The 20,055-nt window shown below is 40.0% G+C and overlaps 1 protein-coding gene across 3 annotated transcripts in view; it reads right to left on the bottom strand.

The window, feature by feature from the left end:
• mdga2a (MAM domain containing glycosylphosphatidylinositol anchor 2a) overlaps positions 1–20,055 on the bottom strand; it is a 249,857-nt gene that overhangs the window by 42,289 nt on the left and 187,513 nt on the right. For all 3 annotated transcript variants that reach the window (XM_036134196.1, XM_036134197.1, XM_036134198.1), the window contains exon 10: positions 11,965–12,237. In XM_036134196.1, coding sequence (XP_035990089.1) covers positions 11,965–12,237 — 273 coding nt within the window. The remainder of the gene's footprint in view (positions 1–11,964; positions 12,238–20,055) is intronic.

Below are 20,055 nucleotides of genomic sequence, written 5' to 3'. Positions count from 1 at the left end.
TCAATGGTATCATGATTTGACCACTTAGTTCTGTACGTGTCCACGTGTAGATCAATCACAGAAGGTTTCGTGTCTCTAGAACTTTCTTTGTAGGAGCGATAACAATTTTGTTTTTAGGCGAGAAGTCAAACTTTGAGGTTTGGCCTCGCCCCCTATCACCTGCACAAAAACTCATGATTTTGATAACTTTGGATTCCCCATCCTTTCTGAGAAAACTGACCAAAAACCAATTCATTTGCCAGAAGAAGAAAAATAATAAACAGTATGAGTCCAATAAACCTTCACAGCGCTTAGCTCGGGTCGAATAAGAAGAAGGTAGAAAAATGGCTAAACAAATGTCTGTCCCTCAAGCATTATAACACCCGTGCGAACTGGGTAGCCTCAGGTTTCAAACACAAAAACAAGATTTACATAAAGCTACCAAAGCGTTATAAGTGGCTGATGTTGATTAAGATTTTTAAAAACCCTTTTCTGAGAAATTTAATGAAGAGGATTCAAGGTAACGTAGTTCTTGCACTTCTTAGAAGAAAGAAAATTAATATAAAATGCACACAGATAATCAGAAAAAGGCTCATAATGTATTTTTAAAAGAGCCCAACACGTATTACATGGAGAAATCAAAATTACGCCAATATTAATAACAAAAATGGAACAGCAGAAAATCATATAAAAAGAGAAACTGAGGGTTTTCTGTTTAACACACTAAAACCATCATCATCACAGCAGTTGACTTTGGAGACCCAATCATTATAAATTGTAATATTAAAAAAACAGTGTGTTCTATTAGATTTTTCTTGAAAGAAATCGAAATCTATTAGCAGAGTATCTTAACAATCAAAACAGTTTACTTATTCATATCTGGATTATAATAAAAAGTCAGAGGAAGTAGTTGTACAGGAAAGAGGACAAAAAAATAGGGGCCAGAAGCTGTTTTTGATACATTGTGCAAAATAGACCAGAAAGCACCCAGTCTTACACAAACAAAGCATATGAATGCTATTGTTAGGATGTTAATGCTAACATCCGAAGCTAACTATTATAATTTTCTAACTATTAAAAATACCTTAATAATACTTGTGATGTATGCGCTGTCTTGTGATGTCTGCAGTGTCTGCAGTGAGAACGAAGCGGTTGACATTGGTCCATGCGGGACAAGCAGAGCGGTGTCTTTCGCTAGAGTTCAAAAATCTGAACTTTTCTGTCAAATTGCATCGTGGCAACCAATCAAGGACTGGATGTGGTTGTGACATAGGATGAAGGAGCGCACCGGAGACAAAGCTTTTTTCAATCAACATATAAGATACAAAATTAATGTTGACATAGGAGGAAGTAAGAAGTCACTGTTTTCCTGCGCTTCTGTTTTAGCTCCATAGCGGGGCATGGCCAGCCACTGCATCTGCCCCATTCATGATCTCTCTGCCCGCCTTTTTTCTGTGATATCCTACTGTCCTTACCTCTGTTGTGTGAGTGATATGTCCCTCACACAAGTGGGACAACAGTTTCAGATCCTGGACAGTCAAAAGCACTGCGGGAACCGTAGCGCCTGGACTCCCCGAACTGGGAGAATCGAGGATCTGGTGGACCCGCACAGGTGCTGGCGCCGTTGTTCGGCTTCCCACATTAAATCCAGCACCGAGACTCGCTTAGTAAAATCCTGGTCTGCCCTGTCGTGCTCAACAGACAAATGCATGGAAGCTTCTCCCGGTGACCAGGTGAGGCGCTGTGAAGCCGTTTATACATGTGAAGAGACAGCAGCCAACACTGCGTGGTCCAGGCGGAAAATTCGCAAGAATCATGTTCGGTGTGAACGCACCATAACAGTCAAGTTCTCCTCTGCCAGGACTATTTGAAAGTCAGGCAACATTTAGTTTTGTGAAGAAAACATCTTTCAAAAATTACTGTTGACGCTTATAATCTGATTAGAAGCTTAACCCCTTAAGCCCGCCCATACCGGTGCCGGCATGGGCCGCTAGGGGCAGGGCTACACCCCTTTTTTTGTCCCAATTTATAGTCAGGTCATAAAAAGTCACTTTTGTTCTAAATCCTTCTAAATAAGAGGCTTTAAAGTTTGTCTATCAAAACAGCAATGTCTATCAAAAATTGCTGACCCTGTCAAAATAATTCTTCACCGCACGGCTCTACCCCATCCCCCTATGGCTGGGATCGTTGCAAACTAGAGACTCTGGGCTTTCCAACAAGGCAGAGTACGTCTTTGTCCGATGTGTCTTGGTGACGTAATTGCCGTACGTACCACAGACTGCATAACTCACAGCCACAGCTGCTTTTCGCATGTGATGCTTTACGCACGCAGCAGATGCAGCCGACTTGTTGTACGGCATTGTGGATTTTTCAGAGGACATCGAGAATTTCTTTCTCAGTACTCAGTACTCAGTACCCCCTCCCCAAAAAAGTTTTTGCAGCCTAGTAGAAGCCTCACTATACTGTCAGTTGGATGATCTAAAAAGCATTTAATGAAGTGGTGATATATTTTATACATTTCCAATACAACTAATGTTTTACAACAGTGTTGTTTTATGCAGACCTGGCTGCAGAAACAAACTACAGGGGGGGCATTCAATTTTTTCAGGGGGGCACAGCTGTTTTACAATACTTATTTTGTTGTTTTGCTGTTTTTTTTTGCAGAACAGTAGGAAATAATGTATCATCACATTATCTGAAAACTTGCTATTGAACTAACCTATCTTTATGTTATTACAGCAACCACTTTGTTTGAGGCCTCCTCTTCTTCAAGGTGAGAAGTTTATTCTGCATACCATTGTGGTTACAAAATAAATATGTCATTACATGATTAGCATTGTATTCCTACGCTTATTATAAATCAGTGTCAGATGCAAATTTATTTTTAGCCTGCCATTTACATAAACATATCCAAATCTACTCTTCAAAATATGTCTTTGTTTCCCCAGTGATCACAGTGCAGCAGAAGATGAGGAGCATCAGCCACCTGCCTATCGGCTCCGGACTGCTCCAAGCCCCGTGAAGCGCAGAGTTGCCTCTGCTCCAAGAAAAAAAGACCAGCTCAACCAGGCCAATACCCAAGTGGGCGATTCAAGCTACCCCTCTGCCTATTGGTGATAGTGAGGACATGTGGCACTCTCCAGGTGAACCAGACACTGAGTCACAGATATCAATTTTTTTTCTGTGAAAGTTTAAACCGTTTTTACTAATTACATATTTAAAAAATATTTACATATGTTATTGATACCTACTTATTGAAAAGTTTTTCACATTTTTGTTTTATTGATTAGTTTTGCTTAAGTTGTTTATTAGTTTTTTATTGCTAAGTATTTTTTCAATAAAATTGTTGTTTGAGACAAAAGGACACATTTCAGCTAATTTTATCTTTTTTATTTTATTGATATTATGCTGTGCATACTTTGTCATATGTAGAAGGAGTCCCAAAATGGAAATCAGCACTTTAGTCTGACCAGATTTCCTTTTATGAGGTGTTAAACACATTTCGCACTGTTTTGGCCCATTTTTGGCACAACTGTGCCAAAATCACAGGTCTGCCTGGCACACTGCCCACTAAAACCTTTTGTGCAACAAATACGCTTCAACTGATTCAGTCCAGATTTGTTGCAGTTATAGTCAAGGTGTGGATCTATAACGTCTGTGGCTTCTCCTATAATTTCAAAGGGGTTTTCATGATGTTTTGCAGTGTTTATTTTGGAAAAAATGTAGGCGAGGCTCAAAATTTGATCACCAAAATTTACTCACTTACAAATCAGACATGGTGACATTTGCAATAATTGTTCCACAAGAAAAATGTTCTTTGATGTCTTTGTGTCACACAAATACTAACTTTTACATTTACACTTTATAACCTCTGGGCTTAAGGAGTCTTAAATTCAATTCTAATTAATTTCAATACAATAATTAATTATTTTTTTAATACCCATATTTTGATTTGCAAAAAATAGCCAATTACTGTTTATTTTAAGAACAATTATAATTTTAACATATTTAAACTATGCCTTCTCTTTGTGGTTTGAAAGAAAAGGTCAATGACAAACTTCAGATAACCTTTCATAAATCAACAAGTACAAGAAGTTTAGAATTAGACTTTCTAAACTTCTTGTACTTGTTGAACTAGAATTAAACAATGATAGAAATAATCACTCGTCTAGATTAGAAAATGTAACAATAAAAGCTCACTTTTCTAGACATACTAGAAAAATAATAAAAATCTGAAATAATATTCTGAGAAAATAAGTAATATACATTTTCTTTCTTTTTCTATGTAATAGTAGAGATGACATTCAGAAGTCTCACAAAGAAACTTAGCACAAAACACAAAGATGTGTACACCCCAGTCTTTACTTTTCTTCTTACCAATTTTTGTTACCTAAAATGTGCAATGTCAGTAAGCAAATCTGTATGCTTGACTAAATATTCTTAGGCTACAATATTCAGCTGTTTACTTTATTATTATGTTCCCTTGTGTTTTTATTAAATCCTACCATTTTTTGTAATTTCTCCCTCTAGGTGCAATAATTTGATTTGCTTGTTGTGACTGGTTGTTTTTATCTATCCAAATGGAACTTTTCCAAGGAATATTCTGATTGGATGGAAAAAGACCTGTCTGTGATTGGCTTGTGGTGAGGTTCATTTACATACATCTTGTCAAGTTGCGAACAAAGAGACAGAGCCGGGCATGAGAACAGACCAGGCGGAACAGGAGTTGAGCACTTGTGAGACATATATTAAGCGAGCATGTGTGAGATATAAATGTGCATGCCACAAATTATTGTTTGCCCACACAGATATACGTGTTCAGACCAGTCTCACTGTGTGCTCAGTTTGGTTCCACATAATCCCATACGAGCACTGCACCAACTGTTCCCATTTGTGAGTGGAGAAGAACCATCTTCAAGTCAGCAGCTTGGGGATGACATCACATGCAATAAAAATTGATGTGTTCCATAAATCGCACCAGTCAGTTTAAGTACACGTCTGTTTGACCAACGAGATTTCAAAGATTTTTTCATTAATCTATGAATCCCCCCTGGATGCACTGGACAGAATGTGAAAAGTGGACATGTCCGGGCAAACGAGAACATTTGGTCACTCTAGTATACAATATGTTACAATTAATTTACAATACTGACGATTAGGGATGGGTTTATTTTACATTTAAACTGATACAGTACCGATAATTGGTATCTGGGAATCGGTACTGGTCCTCAATGATACCTAATTTCGGTACTTTAGTGTGTTTATGTGGTAATAAATGTTAGTTTAATAAACAATCTCCACATTTTTTATTTAACATATTTATTTCTCAATATATAAACTTGTTTGGATCTACAAATGAACTTATTAAATAATTTATAAATTTGAATACATCTTTAGACCATCTCCACTGAAATTTGAATACAATAAATTTTTAACAAAACGACAGTTATCAGAGGCACACAGTAAATGAGGTGAACACATGATTGAAGTTTGTCTTAATCAAATTCATGGAATTATTTTAGTGCAACAGTTTCAGAGAAAAAAATACATTATAACTTTATATTTTGTCCCCCTTTGTAATCCAGGGGGGATGCTGGTGAATATCAGCAAGAAAATTCACAAGACACGCTGCAGAACATAATGGTGAGATGAATAAATGTAAAAACATTGTCATTGAATATGTTGCTGGAGTCTCTGAAAAACTCCTCACCTCTATACAGGTGATCAAAACATCGCTCCTGTAAGCCAGGGCCATAACGACTCTAACGACTCCCCGTTGCAGAGGCGTGGACCAGTTTCGGTTTAATCTGCAGGCCAACAATGACCTTAACGACTCCTCATTACTAAGGGGTGAACCTGTTTCGGTTCCATTTGCAAGCTATCTAAGCCATTACAAGGCCTTTGTTGGGCAATACTACAAAGCTTGGAACTCCACACTACTCCAGACATTTTGAATTGAGAAAGCTTTTTGGATGGGAAGTGAAACGTCTTCAAACTTTGTAAAAAGGTCCAGTTGTTTTGTTTTTTAACTTTTTTGTAATGTCCAGGGGGGATACATTTGCAATGTGGAAATGGAGAAGCTCTCCTATCTGCTCTCTTTGAAGGCGGGTTTCAGGACGAGGCAGAAGCAGCTGCCTTTGCGACAGTGCTTAGAGAAGAGGGAAGGGGCTTACAGCAGCACCCACTGCTGCTTTGGCATTGGTGCTTTCACGGTAAGTCACCAATAACAGAAGAAAATCACAAAATATTTTGCTAGTCGCTTTTTTGAAAATAATTCACTGTTGCTAAATATAAAGACATATTAGCTAAATGGGGGGTTTTCACTGACGTCACTGGCCAACTTCCGGTCCGCCATATTGGGTGGCACACTTCCTTATCTCTAGTTGTCGTACACGTATTATCGTATCGCGAATGGATAAGTACGCCAGCACGCTAGAGCGACCAGATAAGGACGTATATCTGAGGAAATGCTCCGTGATCGACCATATGGACCCCTATGCCCTCCACGGTGCCTTGTTTAGCCGTAATCCAGATGATTGGCCAAATGTAGAGCACGGCGACATAGTGCATTACATGGTGTTCGGTGAAAACCCTCTGCACACTCTTGAGGAAATGAGAGCTTACAAGGGTCTAGAGGCTCACAACCAGTTCACATCTGGTTATGTACATCAAGGAAATCGGCATCATACGTGGACGGGGGAGTTTTAATAAGATGGTAAAAATGTAAACAATCCGACGCAAATGTGTCGCATGCTCATACCTCTCAACTTTTGACGACTGTTGAGAGTGAGATTGTTGACGGGGGGGGGGGGGGGGGGGGGGGGGGGGGGTGTTGAGCGATTGTTGACGGGGGGGGGGGGGGGGGGGCTGTTGGTCGATTGTTGACGGGGGGGGGGGGGGGGGGGGGGGGGGGGGCTGTTGGTCGATTGTTGACGGGGGGGGGGGGGGGGGGGGGGTGGCGCTGTTGTTCCATTCAAGACGGTCACCATTTTTGACGGACTTCGCTTTCATGTTACAGTTTGTAATAACACATGCAGACTTACCATTTAATTCGCACACGACACGGACCGTACAAGTGTTTCACTTTGGATGAGGGAAACTTGTTTGCTCGGCGGCGGTCCTTGCTGCTGTGTTACCTCTACTACTGGACGTGCGGAAACCATTGTACCGCAATTTGGTTCCGCCGTGACGCTAAGCGTCCGTACGCGTGCGTTTCAAGAGTGAGATTTTCATTGTAAGATTGAGATTTTCAAAGTAATGCGTGTGAGCGTGTGCAATTGATGAAATGCGTGTGTCACACGGTCAATGCGTGAGAGTTGAGAGCTATGCGCATGCTCCTGCGGTGGCTGACGGCCGGCGGCCGGCGGTGCGCGAAGGCGCTTGGCTGCAAGGCCGATCGACGCCGCTCGCGGCTTTAATTATTTAAGCAGAACAATGACCAGTGCAAAATTAAGTTGTATTTACCGTATTGGCGCCGGTAGGAGCTGCAGATCATAAAGCCAGCAAACAGTGGGAACACAGCAACTCGTTCAAAGGTAAGCTGCGCTCAGACGGGCTCTGGCGCATGCTAGTTTAGTAGCTGCTAACCGTCAGTGCTAACAACCACTCGCGCATGTAATGTACTTTTAACTTGCTGCTATGTGTTTCAAAGGTTTAGAACACACTCTCATTGACATCGGGATACTGTGGAAAGTTATGTTCGGTCGACTTACAGCCGCGATCCAAGCGAGCCGACGACTCTTTGTTATCGCTAACAGTTGTTCTCCGTGGTTGCGCCTCCAGGCAGGAAAGCGGTGGAAAATTAATCTGTTTCTATGTTTTTCCCATGGCGATCATGTGTTGCGCTGTTACAGCCCACAATACAGCAACGGTTTACCATGGTTGAAATCAAGTTAAGGTGAAATTAATCAAATTAAAACACGGCTGAGAGAGGGAGTACAGTATGCGGTAGTAATAGGCAGTAGAGGCGGCGGAGGCAGTCAACATGACAGCCGCGGAAAGTAATAAGTCATAACGCCCAAGCCCTATTATTAATATATTCTTCTTACATGTTTTAAATACTTAACAGTTAATTACCTGTGACAAAGTGAGCACCGCAGACTCTGGCGTATTCCAGCTTAACACCGTCCAAATCGGACCTGGATATCCGTGTCAGCCATAGGTGACGGCGTTGTTCAGACAGCTGTTTTGTTTTTTCACACTGATTCACTATTACGGCTGGTAGGCGATAGAAAGAGCGTTGATCTCCACCTCCACGGGCCGTGCAACCAACCATTAAACACGTTTTCCCCATTGTTCACTTCCAATACTGCCTAAGGCGTCATACAACGCAGGTCAACGGTGCGAAACGACTGCCACCCAATATGGCGGACGCGCTGAGTAGTCACGTGAGCGTGACGTCAGCTGAAAACCCCCTATTGGCAGCAGTGACCAGGTGCTTCCTCAGTATTCCTAAGTATTCCCCCACTGGCCTTGCACATCGCGTCACAAATATTGCAGCGAGCGTAATTTGCATTGCATCTTGAAAAGTGGAGCCATACTTTTAAGCACTTTCTATCAGCCATGCTATCTTCATTGACTGGATCAGCGGCTACTGATGTCATAACGCTCTTGTGGGTTCAGGGTTGTGTTTATGTTCATCATGGAAAATTGGCCGCTATTCCACTCACTCAGTTTTACAATGATGTGTTTAGGTACCAAAATATGGTACCATTTGATTTTATGTGAATTGGTACCCGGTAGTACCAAAGGGATTTGATCGGTACCTGTAAAAGTACAGAATACGGTACCCATCCCTGCTCACAATTTACATGTATTCAAGATTGAGATATGGCTACAGCATGGCATATCCCAATCTCATTCTAAATATCAGATCTGAATTTTTCCTCATTTTTTTTTTTTACATTTATTTTGTGGAACTAGTGTCCTTTATTTGCAGCACTCTGACAGGAACCCAGATGGCTACATCAAGGACTAATTGCATTTGTATATGGGGTGCCCGGCCTGCTTTTACACCATCCCACCCCGGATCAGTATCAATTTATCTGCATCAGTGTCCCTGACTAAATTCAACTCCAAATATCTATAGCACTTTGTCTATGATTATATGCTTGTTCTGCGATTTATTAAATGTATGGTCTGTTTTTATGTACATGGGTTGCAAAACTATAAGGTTGACTAATTCACATTTTAACAAGCAATCTAAGCTTGAAATCCTTTGCACAATTCACAGCAAAAGAGAGAATATATTTTCTGCTGCAGCCTCCTGTATATCTCTGACAGACCTGACAGAGACATGTGAGCCAGAAATTCACAAGGGGAAACTTAGTAAAGTGACACCGCCAGGGGCAGAAGAACATTTTTCTATATATTCTGTATCCACTAAAGAAATTGGAACTGGAAGTAAACTTAAACTTGCCTTGCCTTGGCTTGATTATGAACAGATTGTGCAAAAGCAGGGACTCAGATCTATATCAGGGACAAAACTCCATGACTGAGCCATCCACAAAGCCGCCTTTTACATATTGGACATTATGTACTTGAATCTCAGTTATTAATACATTTTGATGATAAATAAAGGTTTAGCCTACAAAATAGATAGATTATTCTTAGCAATAGGGTTCGGGGTGCAAATTTACACTTTATACTAAACCTTAAAATGTTGCTTAAAAAGCCATAAGCTTTTTAAGCCTAATCAATCTTTAATTGATTTAATGAAATAAATTTAAAGCATGTACATTTTCACAACCTGTGTTTCGCTCTAGAGCTGCTGCATCAGAGAACATTTGCTGCCTTTGGACAGGGGACTCGTGCATTAATCATCGACTACATCAGACTGGAATGGAAACAGAGAAAAAACAACAGTGCGATGATTCAAAGACTGAGAGGCAGTTCTATGACCGTTCTAACTCCTCAGAGAAGAACATTTGCAGAAAACTTAGGGTTCCAATGGCAGAGGGCCCATGCCAAAACTCAGTGGTACACGTTACATTCCTCTAAGGGGCCTCTCCCATGGCACTGTTTAATAGCCAACTTGGCCATTACAGCCAACTCACAGATGTCCCAATAGCTTGGAAAATGGGCATCCATGCACATGCACAAACACTCTCCCCTGGCTCGATCTACGTTTTCTGGGTGACAGTATTTATATAGGAACAAGACTGGCTTGCTTGCTAATATTAGTGTGTGCGTATAAGTCTGTCGGCATGGAAACAAATATGTTGCGCATGGTATGATGAGTGGATCTATGAATTAAATGGCTGCCGGCCAGAACTCCTGACTGATACTTTTTACTATACATCAACACAGCCTAAGAAAGTTAGGCATGCAGGGGTGAGTGAATATCTATTAAGATAGTTTTCATAGAGTAAATAAACTAATATTTCAGCAAACTGCATTAGCCATAAGAGATATTTGATGAACTTCTGCTAAGGAAGCCCACTCTCTGTCTCTCCACAGCCTGTTTTTCAGTTCAGCCACACACAGTGGTGCTGATATCATGGCTATTAAGTTTCAGATAAAATTGATAAATCCTCAAGACTAAGAACAGGGGTTAGGAGAACAGGGTATGACAGGCTTCATAGATGATGGAGCGAACCAAAGTGGATTTTCTGCACTATGCTCCTGCACTCTGGGGGTTACTAAAAGAGCCTTCATAAACTTTGGCAGCTACTGAGTCCAGATGGTAGGAATCTGGAGCATTGGGCAGGAGGAATGAAGCAATGCGTTGTGGGAGGAAAGGAGGATGAAAGGGACTGAAAGTAGAAAGAAGGGGTTAGTAAAATCCGGAAAACCTTACGCCCTGTTAAGAAAAACTGTTGTCTGGAGGGAACTATCTGCCTCTGTCTCCCTGCTCTACCTGGTTCACCTGGAAAGACTGATTTATGTGGCATGGATGATTGTCCACTTGCTTTTTTCTGCTGCATCAGAAGCTTAAACGGGGAAAGCAGACAGATTCGGAAAAATAACACGAAAAGGGTCAGAAAAGCACCAAGAAATACAGAAAATGTATGATTAGACAGCAGCAAGAGATAGACAGAGAAAGAGAGAAAAAGAGAAACCCACGTGGCAAAGGATTATAGTGACAAATACTCATCCTGTGACCCTGCAGCTTTTGTCTCTAATGGGAGATCTGGGAGATTGAAACCTTGGTCAAAGTTCCTGCGGTCACTCAGTGTGGGCAAACCAATTTGGTCCTGTCATAACAACCAACTCAAAGATGGACATTTTGTGTTTGAAGTAAAAAGAACAGTGACTTCAAACTTCCACACTTCCACATCTGCACAGCAAAAGAAAGAAATAAAAATCCGAATCCCCAATCTCTTTTCCCTGACTTCTAACCTTAACCTTGGGAAAGACGTAATGTGGCCCACACTACCACACGATTCACTGCGGGTTGAAAAAAATGTTCAAACGGAAAGCGGGAATGGCGGAAGAAAGTGGTAAAAACGGATTCAAGTTTGATATATTACACTTTCTGTGATACAAAATGAACATTTACAATGTTTTCAGGAAAGAATGCAGCTGTGTAAAACTGAAATATCTGCTCGGTTTATTAAGACATCACTTAATTTTCTTATAGCCAGCTCGCCTTGCCAGCAGTAAGCTGACCGGACGCCTGTGCCTCTCTCTATCCAGAGAGAACGCCTGACACCCGGCACCTCGGTTTCACCGCTGTTGGGAGCACTGATGGTTATAAGGTCTGAAAACTGAAGGCATTGTTGGCCTATTGGCCAAACACCAGGAAATGAAGGACATTGACTGTGAAGCATGTAGTTTAACTAAGAAAGGATTTTGGATTTCAACAGAGAACTATAAAATGCTAAGTTGGCCCAGCATGAATAGAAATTATATGTTTCAGAAGTTTACAGAGCCCCTTTATGAGCCTTATGGGAAGAAAAGCTCCAAGTTGAATAATATACAGAACGGTTAGTTCAATCAATGAAAACTGTAAAAGTCAAATCTTAAATCATACGATCTCCTTACCTGTAACCTGAAACGTGCATTTGCCTGCTCCGGCCTCATTGATGACGTTGCACGTGTACTCGCCCCAGCCTTCACGATTCAGGCTGCGGATCGTGTACTCCGTCTCGTCTTTGTGTGGGTCAAACGCTCCGGCATGGAGCAGCCGGTTCGAGAGCAGCCACTCGAACCGCAGCACTCGAGATGGGTGGGCTCGCAGCACTCTGCAGGTCATCACCACAGGTCTCCCCAGGCCCTGACGGACCTCCATGTGAACAGGCTCCACGGTGGGAGGGTCTGGGTGGGAGAAAGAGGAAACCTCAGCAAACCTTTTGACAGGGACAAAAATCACTGCACTGCACAAATCACTGGGAAGTAAGAGTGGCTGATGGACAAGTTGGAATGAACTGCTGGACTGAATAGTGGAAAGAAATTTCCTTTTAATAAGACTTAAAGCCCTTTAAACCAAACCTCCACTTTCATGGTAGAATTTGAAAATATTTACAGGTAAATAGATTGTAAGAGATAAATCATCAAGTTATCTTTCATAAAAAAATGGAAGAAACAAAACATTACAGTGACAGTGTTCATACTTTCACTGTTTAAAAGCATATTTCAGTGTATTTTATTGGATTGTATATAATGGATCAATTCAAAACAAACTAGTCTTCAAATAAACATTTTCATGCTCTTAGAACCACTTTACAATCCAATTAGAGCTGCATGTCTTTCTTTACCAGCTTTGTCCATTAAAAAGGGCACAATTTCCCCATTCTTTTTTTTTTTTTTTTTTTTTTTGCAAAATAGTGGTAATGGACAAATCATTTTTTAGTTATGCCATGACTTTAAGCCCTTAACTGGGCCATTCTAACACGTAAATAAACTTCGATCCGGACCATTCCATTGTAGCTCTCGCTAATGTGTTCAAGGTAGATGTCGTAAGTGAGAGACTTGAAATTGGGCCACAGTATCAAGTCTTTTGCAGCCTTAAACTGGTTCTCTTTCAGGTTTGCCCTCTTTTTAGCTCTTTCCATCTTCCCATAAATGCCTGCTGAAGAAAAACATCCCTTCATGGGGGAAATTCAAGAAGTATCAATACTTTTGAATGGCTGTCCAGGGAAAGTAGCTCTGAGTAATTTTTTGATGCCATATGAGATGCTGAAAGACCAAATAAACTGCCAAAGCACATTCACATACAGAGAAGCAGGAAGAGGGGGGGACATTAAGCAAATTGTAAATAAACTTTAGACCATCTCCACTGAAAATCGATACATTTCAGAAACAGATGAAAAATGAAAACAATTGCAGGTGGAGCAGCACTGCTGCGTTAAAATCAATTTGCACAAAAACCAAGAACGATGTTCGAAATAGAAATCAGTCTCGCTTCACAGAAAACGGGTAACAGGATGATGAAGTGCACCTCAAGCTTTGAAAATGGAAAATTAATAACTTATTTGAGTATCTGACAGCCTTCACTTCTTCCCACACAGACAACCTGCTGGTGAATTATTCAACCGGTTGAATGGCCTTGATGAGACCCGGGCTAAGTTTCAGGAAAGTTTTAATATGTTTGACGCGTACATTCCAGCGCAGTCAGTTTGCATGAGATAATATGTACGGTGGCGAGTGTGTAGATTAACTGTGTTTAAGTGCTTGTGTGTGCAAGAAGTGCAACGGTTATAAATAATTCCCCCATTTCAGGCGTCTTTACCGTTGACTGGCTCGGGTGGAAGCTTGACAAAAGTCACGACGGGGCTTGAAAAACAACGGTGAATGAGCACGGAGGAGATGCGACAGAATGACACGGAACCCCTTGATTGCCTGAGATTTGCATAATTTCTGACAGAGTGCGGGAGAGATGCCAGCTTTATAAAAGGCTGGGGATGCTATTTTTTCAGAATGTAATCTGTTACAGATCACTGATTACCTGATTGAAACTGTTATCTGCAACATAATCTTCTACATTATTCACACTCAGTAATATAATCTGTTTACTGAGCCTTCCAAACTTGATAGGATATGCGGCTGTGAGCAAAGTATGAAAATGTACAGCATATAATTTGATAACACTATTAATGTCATTAGTCAGAAATAAAAATAAAGAACGCTGTAGGAATTGTATGTTGAATTTGTCTGCTGCATTTTAACAACACTTACTTTTTTAGTTCAAATTTGCACATAAATAAGTTAACTTCACCCCGGCAGTAGAGAAGGACAGCTCCACAAGGCCAGAGAGCTGCACAGGGATACGTGGGCTGTGAGCGTTACGCTGAATGCAAAATAACACGCTGACATGCAGTAACAGTACAGAGTGGGGTTTTATATCCTTGCCCTCAATGCTAATTATCCTTCAAGTCGCAACATCTTACAGTTCACTGAGGCGCTGCTATGATTAATGACACACCATTAGATCATATCATGACTGGTCGAAATGGGAAATATAATAAATCATAACAGCGGGGGTCAAAGTAAAAGTAAACACAAATCTTCCGAGAGCTTTGGACTTGAGAAAAAAAGGACAAAAACAGTGACTCCTTCACCTCCATATTTTGTTCGAAAGGTGTAGAGTAGAGAGAGTTTTTTTTTTTTTTTATCTCTGCTAAGTGAAACACCAATCAGTTCCTCTTCTTTCAAAAGAACACAGCCTGGGCTTTTAGCATAACCCAAAGGCTTATCTCTGATGTCAAAAGGAGCATCTGGACGTCTACTTATCACATTAAGATTGTAGGATTCTGTACAGCGGTGAATAACAGCTAGCTCCACAGCCTCCGTGAATGGCACTGGATCAAATTGCAATAAGTGCATTTCCATTCACAGAGAAAGACAAATAATAGAAAAGGGGGGTAAAATCTCTTATATAATGAAAACATCCTTTAAACAAGGGGACAAGCCCCCGCTCTCCCCAGTGCATTTGCTTTAAAACAGCTGCCGAGGCAGCGCAAGCAGAAAGGAGCAGGAAGGTCCTGTGTCATATTCCCTGAGCAGTGCTCACAGTGGTTAATGCAGCAGCCACTGTGAGCTCAGAGTTGCTGTAATCCACAGGCTGGGGAAAAGCCCGAGTGCCCACTGAAATATAATCTGTCATCAGTCACTGGTGTATGGCTTGACACTAATGTCGAGAAAAACAACATTTAGGGAGCACAGAGGCCTTTTTTCGCTCGCGGTCCATATGGACTGACATCTACAGTGGCCTGAATAAAGATCTGCATGTACTGTAAGGAAATACACAAGTGTTTCCTAAGCATACGGGAAGCCAAGATTCATTTGCGCGCACCTGTATTTCCAGAAGGCAGTTTAGATCAACACTAATTAACTTATAAAAGATTAAAAATACTCTGACTGAACCCTCACAAAAATTCGGTCTAATTTATCTTGAGAACACAAAGAGAACTCCGGTGGGAAGGTCTGCAAGAACAGATCGTACCAAGCAGTAGCTTGTAGTTTGCTCAAAAAGGTTTGAAAAAAAGAAAAAAAACACAGCCCCTTTAAAATGCCATGTTTTTGTAACTTAAACAACAGAGACTATGACAAATTAACACCAAACTTTGTTTACCTTTTAATGTGATATACATAATGTAAAATTCTATTTAAAAAAATTATAAAACTGTTTGGGGAAATTGTGGAAAAAGTCAAACAGGGATTATCTGTTTGCACACCCTGAATCCCATACCACGTTGAAGCAACTTTTGATTAAAATAACATCATTTAATGTTCTTAGATAGGAATCTATGAGCATTTCACATTTTTTTTTTAAAACAATATTTACCAAATCTGCCTTGAAAAACTCTCCGAACCAATCGGATTGTGAGGGCATCTCTAGTCCACAACTCTGTTCGGGTGAACCTATCAGATTAAATTCGGACTTCTTACAAGGTAATTTCACAACCTTTATTTTTTCTTTTTAAGTAATTCATTGTGTTATTTTGGCTGAACACTTGGACTGTGATGCTAAAAATTAAATCCGTTTTCATCTTAGCTTTTTAGTAAATGCCTGAAGGTTTTATGTTAAAACTGTCAGCTATTCATAATTTTTTATAATTTCATTCACCTTGAGAAAAAACCCTGCTCTATTTAAGAGAAGTAATCCCACAGCATAATTCAACCACCACCATGTTTCACTCTAGATACAATGTTCTTTTGGGGAGTCATGACTTTGTTTTTGTCTTAATTATACCGTCTGAAATTGTAACCCAAATACGTGTTTACCTAATATGTTACCTACATTTGTATTTCCACAATGTTTTAAGATTTTCTTCAGGTCTGGAAATTTCCTCGGTTTTGCTTTCAACCTCTTGACAGCTTGCCTTCCCAGTTTACATTTTGACTTTTCATACATTTTTGGAGAACATCTCATTGCTGTCATATATTTTCTTTAATTATTGATGACTCATTGCTCCATACTATGTACATTCTACTAAATCCAAGGTGAAACACATGAATTGTAATGACACCCCATTTTTAGTACAAAGGCTTTCATTTGGTGCTGGCCTACACTTTGCAGCAATAATAGTGGCAACACTTCAACTGCAGGGTTTGGAAATGTGTTTATGGGAAAATAATTTTTGAACAATCAGTGTTTTTCTCACTTTAAATATTTCTATTTGGGCCAGTGACACAAAATTCACAACAGACGTCAGCCAAATTATCTGCACATAGAAATAAATTAAAGCAAACGGGTCTTCAAATGAAGTCATGGAATGATACAGGGAATAAGTTTCCACCACCCTTACAGGAATGTATCTAACACTTTTTGTTAAAGCCTTTCTTTGGTAAAGGTAACTTCAAGATGTCTTCTCTTGCAAAACTAATCACATGCATTGCTAAGGTGTTATTTTGACCCATTCTTCCATATAAATTTTCATCATATCTTTCGAATTCTGGTGGGAATATTTATATGCTCTTTAATTCTTTCCCTAGTTTTTTGATAGACACATGTCAGGTCCTTGATCAGATTTTCTTTCTTTCACAATGACCAAAAAATTAGTTTACTTAGTTGTGTGTTTAGGATTATTTTCTTGCATTGGGATTCCACGCTTGTTTTATCTTCAGATTCTTAACCTCTTAAGACCACCGCCCCCTTTTTTTCTGATTTTCTTTCTCAAAATAACATGCTTAAATCTAATCACCCTTTATGCAGCAACTACAAACTCAATTTAAATACTCTTGTTTTAATCTTAGATAATTGGTGGATATAAAATTAGCCATTTTTAACAAAAGGGAACTTACAGTAATGAACCTAGAACAAAACAAAAGAAGGTTAAATTCCTCCCCCAGAACTGGGGACAGAATGCATCAATCATTTTTTTCATTTTTCTTTAAAGTTTGTCAGTACCATTATACTAAAAGAAAGCCCCCACCATGAAATCTTAACCTGAAAACTACATTCTTGGCAGGATGATTTTGGGGTAAAGTGCAACTTTAAACTTTAAACAAACTGCACCATGCTTTTTCTTCAGCTGTGGAGTCCTGCTCAACCATCACAGTTGAGTGCAGTACCTAGTATTTCATTGTAGAACCCAAGTTTGCTATTATTAGGTCTTTCTGAAGCTTTCTTGGAGGGCTCCTTGGCTCCTTGACAACTTTTGATTATTCTTTTGATTCTTTTTCTTCATGTGTTCAATACATAAATTAATTTACAACACAAGTGTCACTCGTGTTGTTAAGGCAATTTGGTGTACATTTTATGTCAACAGAAATATTAATGTATCATGTTTATAATAAGCATATTTACAGAGAAAACCATTGACATGTTAAATAGCTATTTAAGTGCTGTTTCTTAACATTGAGCATTAGTAACGTGAAGCACTAATACTGGCAAGATGCTTTCCCCTCTAATTCATCCAAAGTTGTGGTCAAGGCTCTGGGCATTCAATTCCTTATGGACCTTGGTCTGTCTGCTGGTGCACATTAATGCTGGGAACTCAATTAGCCATCCCCAAACTGTTCTCATAAAGTTGGATGTGTGAAATATTTTGCGTATACTTAAAGGAGCAATAAGTAAGTCATTATTTTAAATAGAAGGAACTAAAAAATGTTGATGTCATGAACTAAAGGTACCTTTTTAGAGAACGTATCGCCCTGTGTTGTTCTCCAGTCTCTTGTTTACATAGCCGGGCCAGCCACCCTTACATGTATGTGCATGTGAACAGCTGCCCCTCAGGGCTCAGCCTAAAATGCCACCTTTAGAGCAGCACAGAGTGGGAGCAACATGGCGGAGAGCACCCTCAGCAGATCAAAAATGTTCTCTTGTTAACAGCATTATAAAGTTAGGAGTTACTCACTTGTTCACTAGACATGTTCCTCCCGAAGGTGACGCTGTTCTGCACTGTATTTATACTTTACAAATGTGCAGAAAGGAGGCGATGAGTGAGAAGGGGAGGGGGAAGGTAAGGATCGAGTTGCAGCTGGAGCGAGGTAGAGAGAGGCGGAGCTTGTCATACATCTTGTTTTGGTCTACAGACAGTGCTCAAGCACCACTTAGTTGAGAAATATCACTTATTGCTCCTTTAAGCATTATGAAGTCCTTTTACTGGAATGGTAAATAGCCTGCACTTGAAAGGCGCTTTATTAAGTCCTGAATACCCCAAAGGGCTTTACCATAAGATGCAAAGACCCACCTCCTGAAAAAAGACCCACACCACAACCCCCTCTGCCTCAAACATCACACTTGACACAATGCAGTAAGTGCCATTCCCCTGGAAACTGAATTAAAGATGCATGACTGTGAACTCCAGAGAACACATCTTCACTACTCTAGTTGAAGTTGGTGACCTCTTCAAATTGTGCACGTCAGCCTGCTCTGACGTTGCTCTGTGATTTTATGTGGCTTACCACTTAGTTGTCATTCCCAACCACTTTCATTTTGGTTTAAAGGTATATAGCCACATTACATGCTCATTTTAAAATACCAAAAACCGTTTGATCATGACAAAATAAAGCCATAAACACCAAGCCTCCATCTTGATAGTGTTCTGAGGGTCCTTTTTGAGGCTAGATAAAATCCAACATCGGGCGCGATTAGCAGATATAAACAGACGTGGCACCATCCAACGACAGTATCACAGAACTACCATAATGCCATTTTGCTTAAGTAATAAATCACTTATAAATAACACTAGTACGAGCCTGACCCTCTGCAATGCCTCGCAGTAAAGCGGCAGCATCCCCTTCAGTGAACACCAATGTTCATATTGTATTCCCAACGACATTCCAGTCTTTTCCCTCTTGCAATAATTTTTTGTTTTTGTGTTTTTTTCCCCCACTGGATCTTGTACCATTTTGCATTGTTTCGCTGGGAGATGTTAATAGGCATTAGCTGCTCCCTTGTTTTATCCCCTGCTGTGCATGCGCAGTGTAGTACCTCCTCTGTTAGTAAAAATAAATGCGAAAGGCTTTATTTACTAACAAATTGAGCAAAATCAAAGCATAAAACACCAAAATAATAACTAATATGCCAGCAGGATGTGATAATTTTTCATAAAAACTTTGTATGCAACCACTGAGTGCTATTGACATATACATTAAAAATATCAAATAACATGGCTATGCACTTTTAATACCACAAAGAGTTAACTGTGGAATAGCTCATAGCCAGAGAATGTCGCGATTGGAGTTATTGCACAGGTCGCATCCAATCACAACTCCATGGCGGGAGTGATTGTGACACTTTAAATGATTTTCAGCAATGATCCAGTACTTTTGGATGTGTTTTTTTGTACACTTTTCCACACTGACACCCTTTTAACCTTTTGCTATGTCTCTGCAATTTATTTATTTTTGTCAAAAAGAATGCAAATTGGTTCTCAGTTGTTTAAATGATAAAATCCTTGCACTATAGCAGGTGATTTTTAGATTAACTACTTGAAATTACTCAAAAGGTTTAAAACAAAAACTTGATCCCTCAAGGATCAAGATGGCAGTAATTCGAAATAAAAAAAAAAGACAAATGAATCCCATAGTCATTCAACACACCATGAGCTTTTAGCACCCATATTCACTTTAAAGTATTACAAATAAAAGCACTAAGTGCAATTGCTGAGTGCCTCTGAAATAGACCCAATGGCTTTTTTTTATTTCATTTCACATGAAAGCCAGCATTTACTATAAGATTAAAAT

Source organism: Fundulus heteroclitus, unplaced genomic scaffold (assembly GCF_011125445.2).
Source record: "Fundulus heteroclitus isolate FHET01 unplaced genomic scaffold, MU-UCD_Fhet_4.1 scaffold_76, whole genome shotgun sequence".
Lineage (NCBI taxonomy): Eukaryota > Metazoa > Chordata > Actinopteri > Cyprinodontiformes > Fundulidae > Fundulus > Fundulus heteroclitus.
Note: the sequence above shows the minus strand (reverse complement) of the source record. Positions and strands in the feature narration are given on the sequence as shown.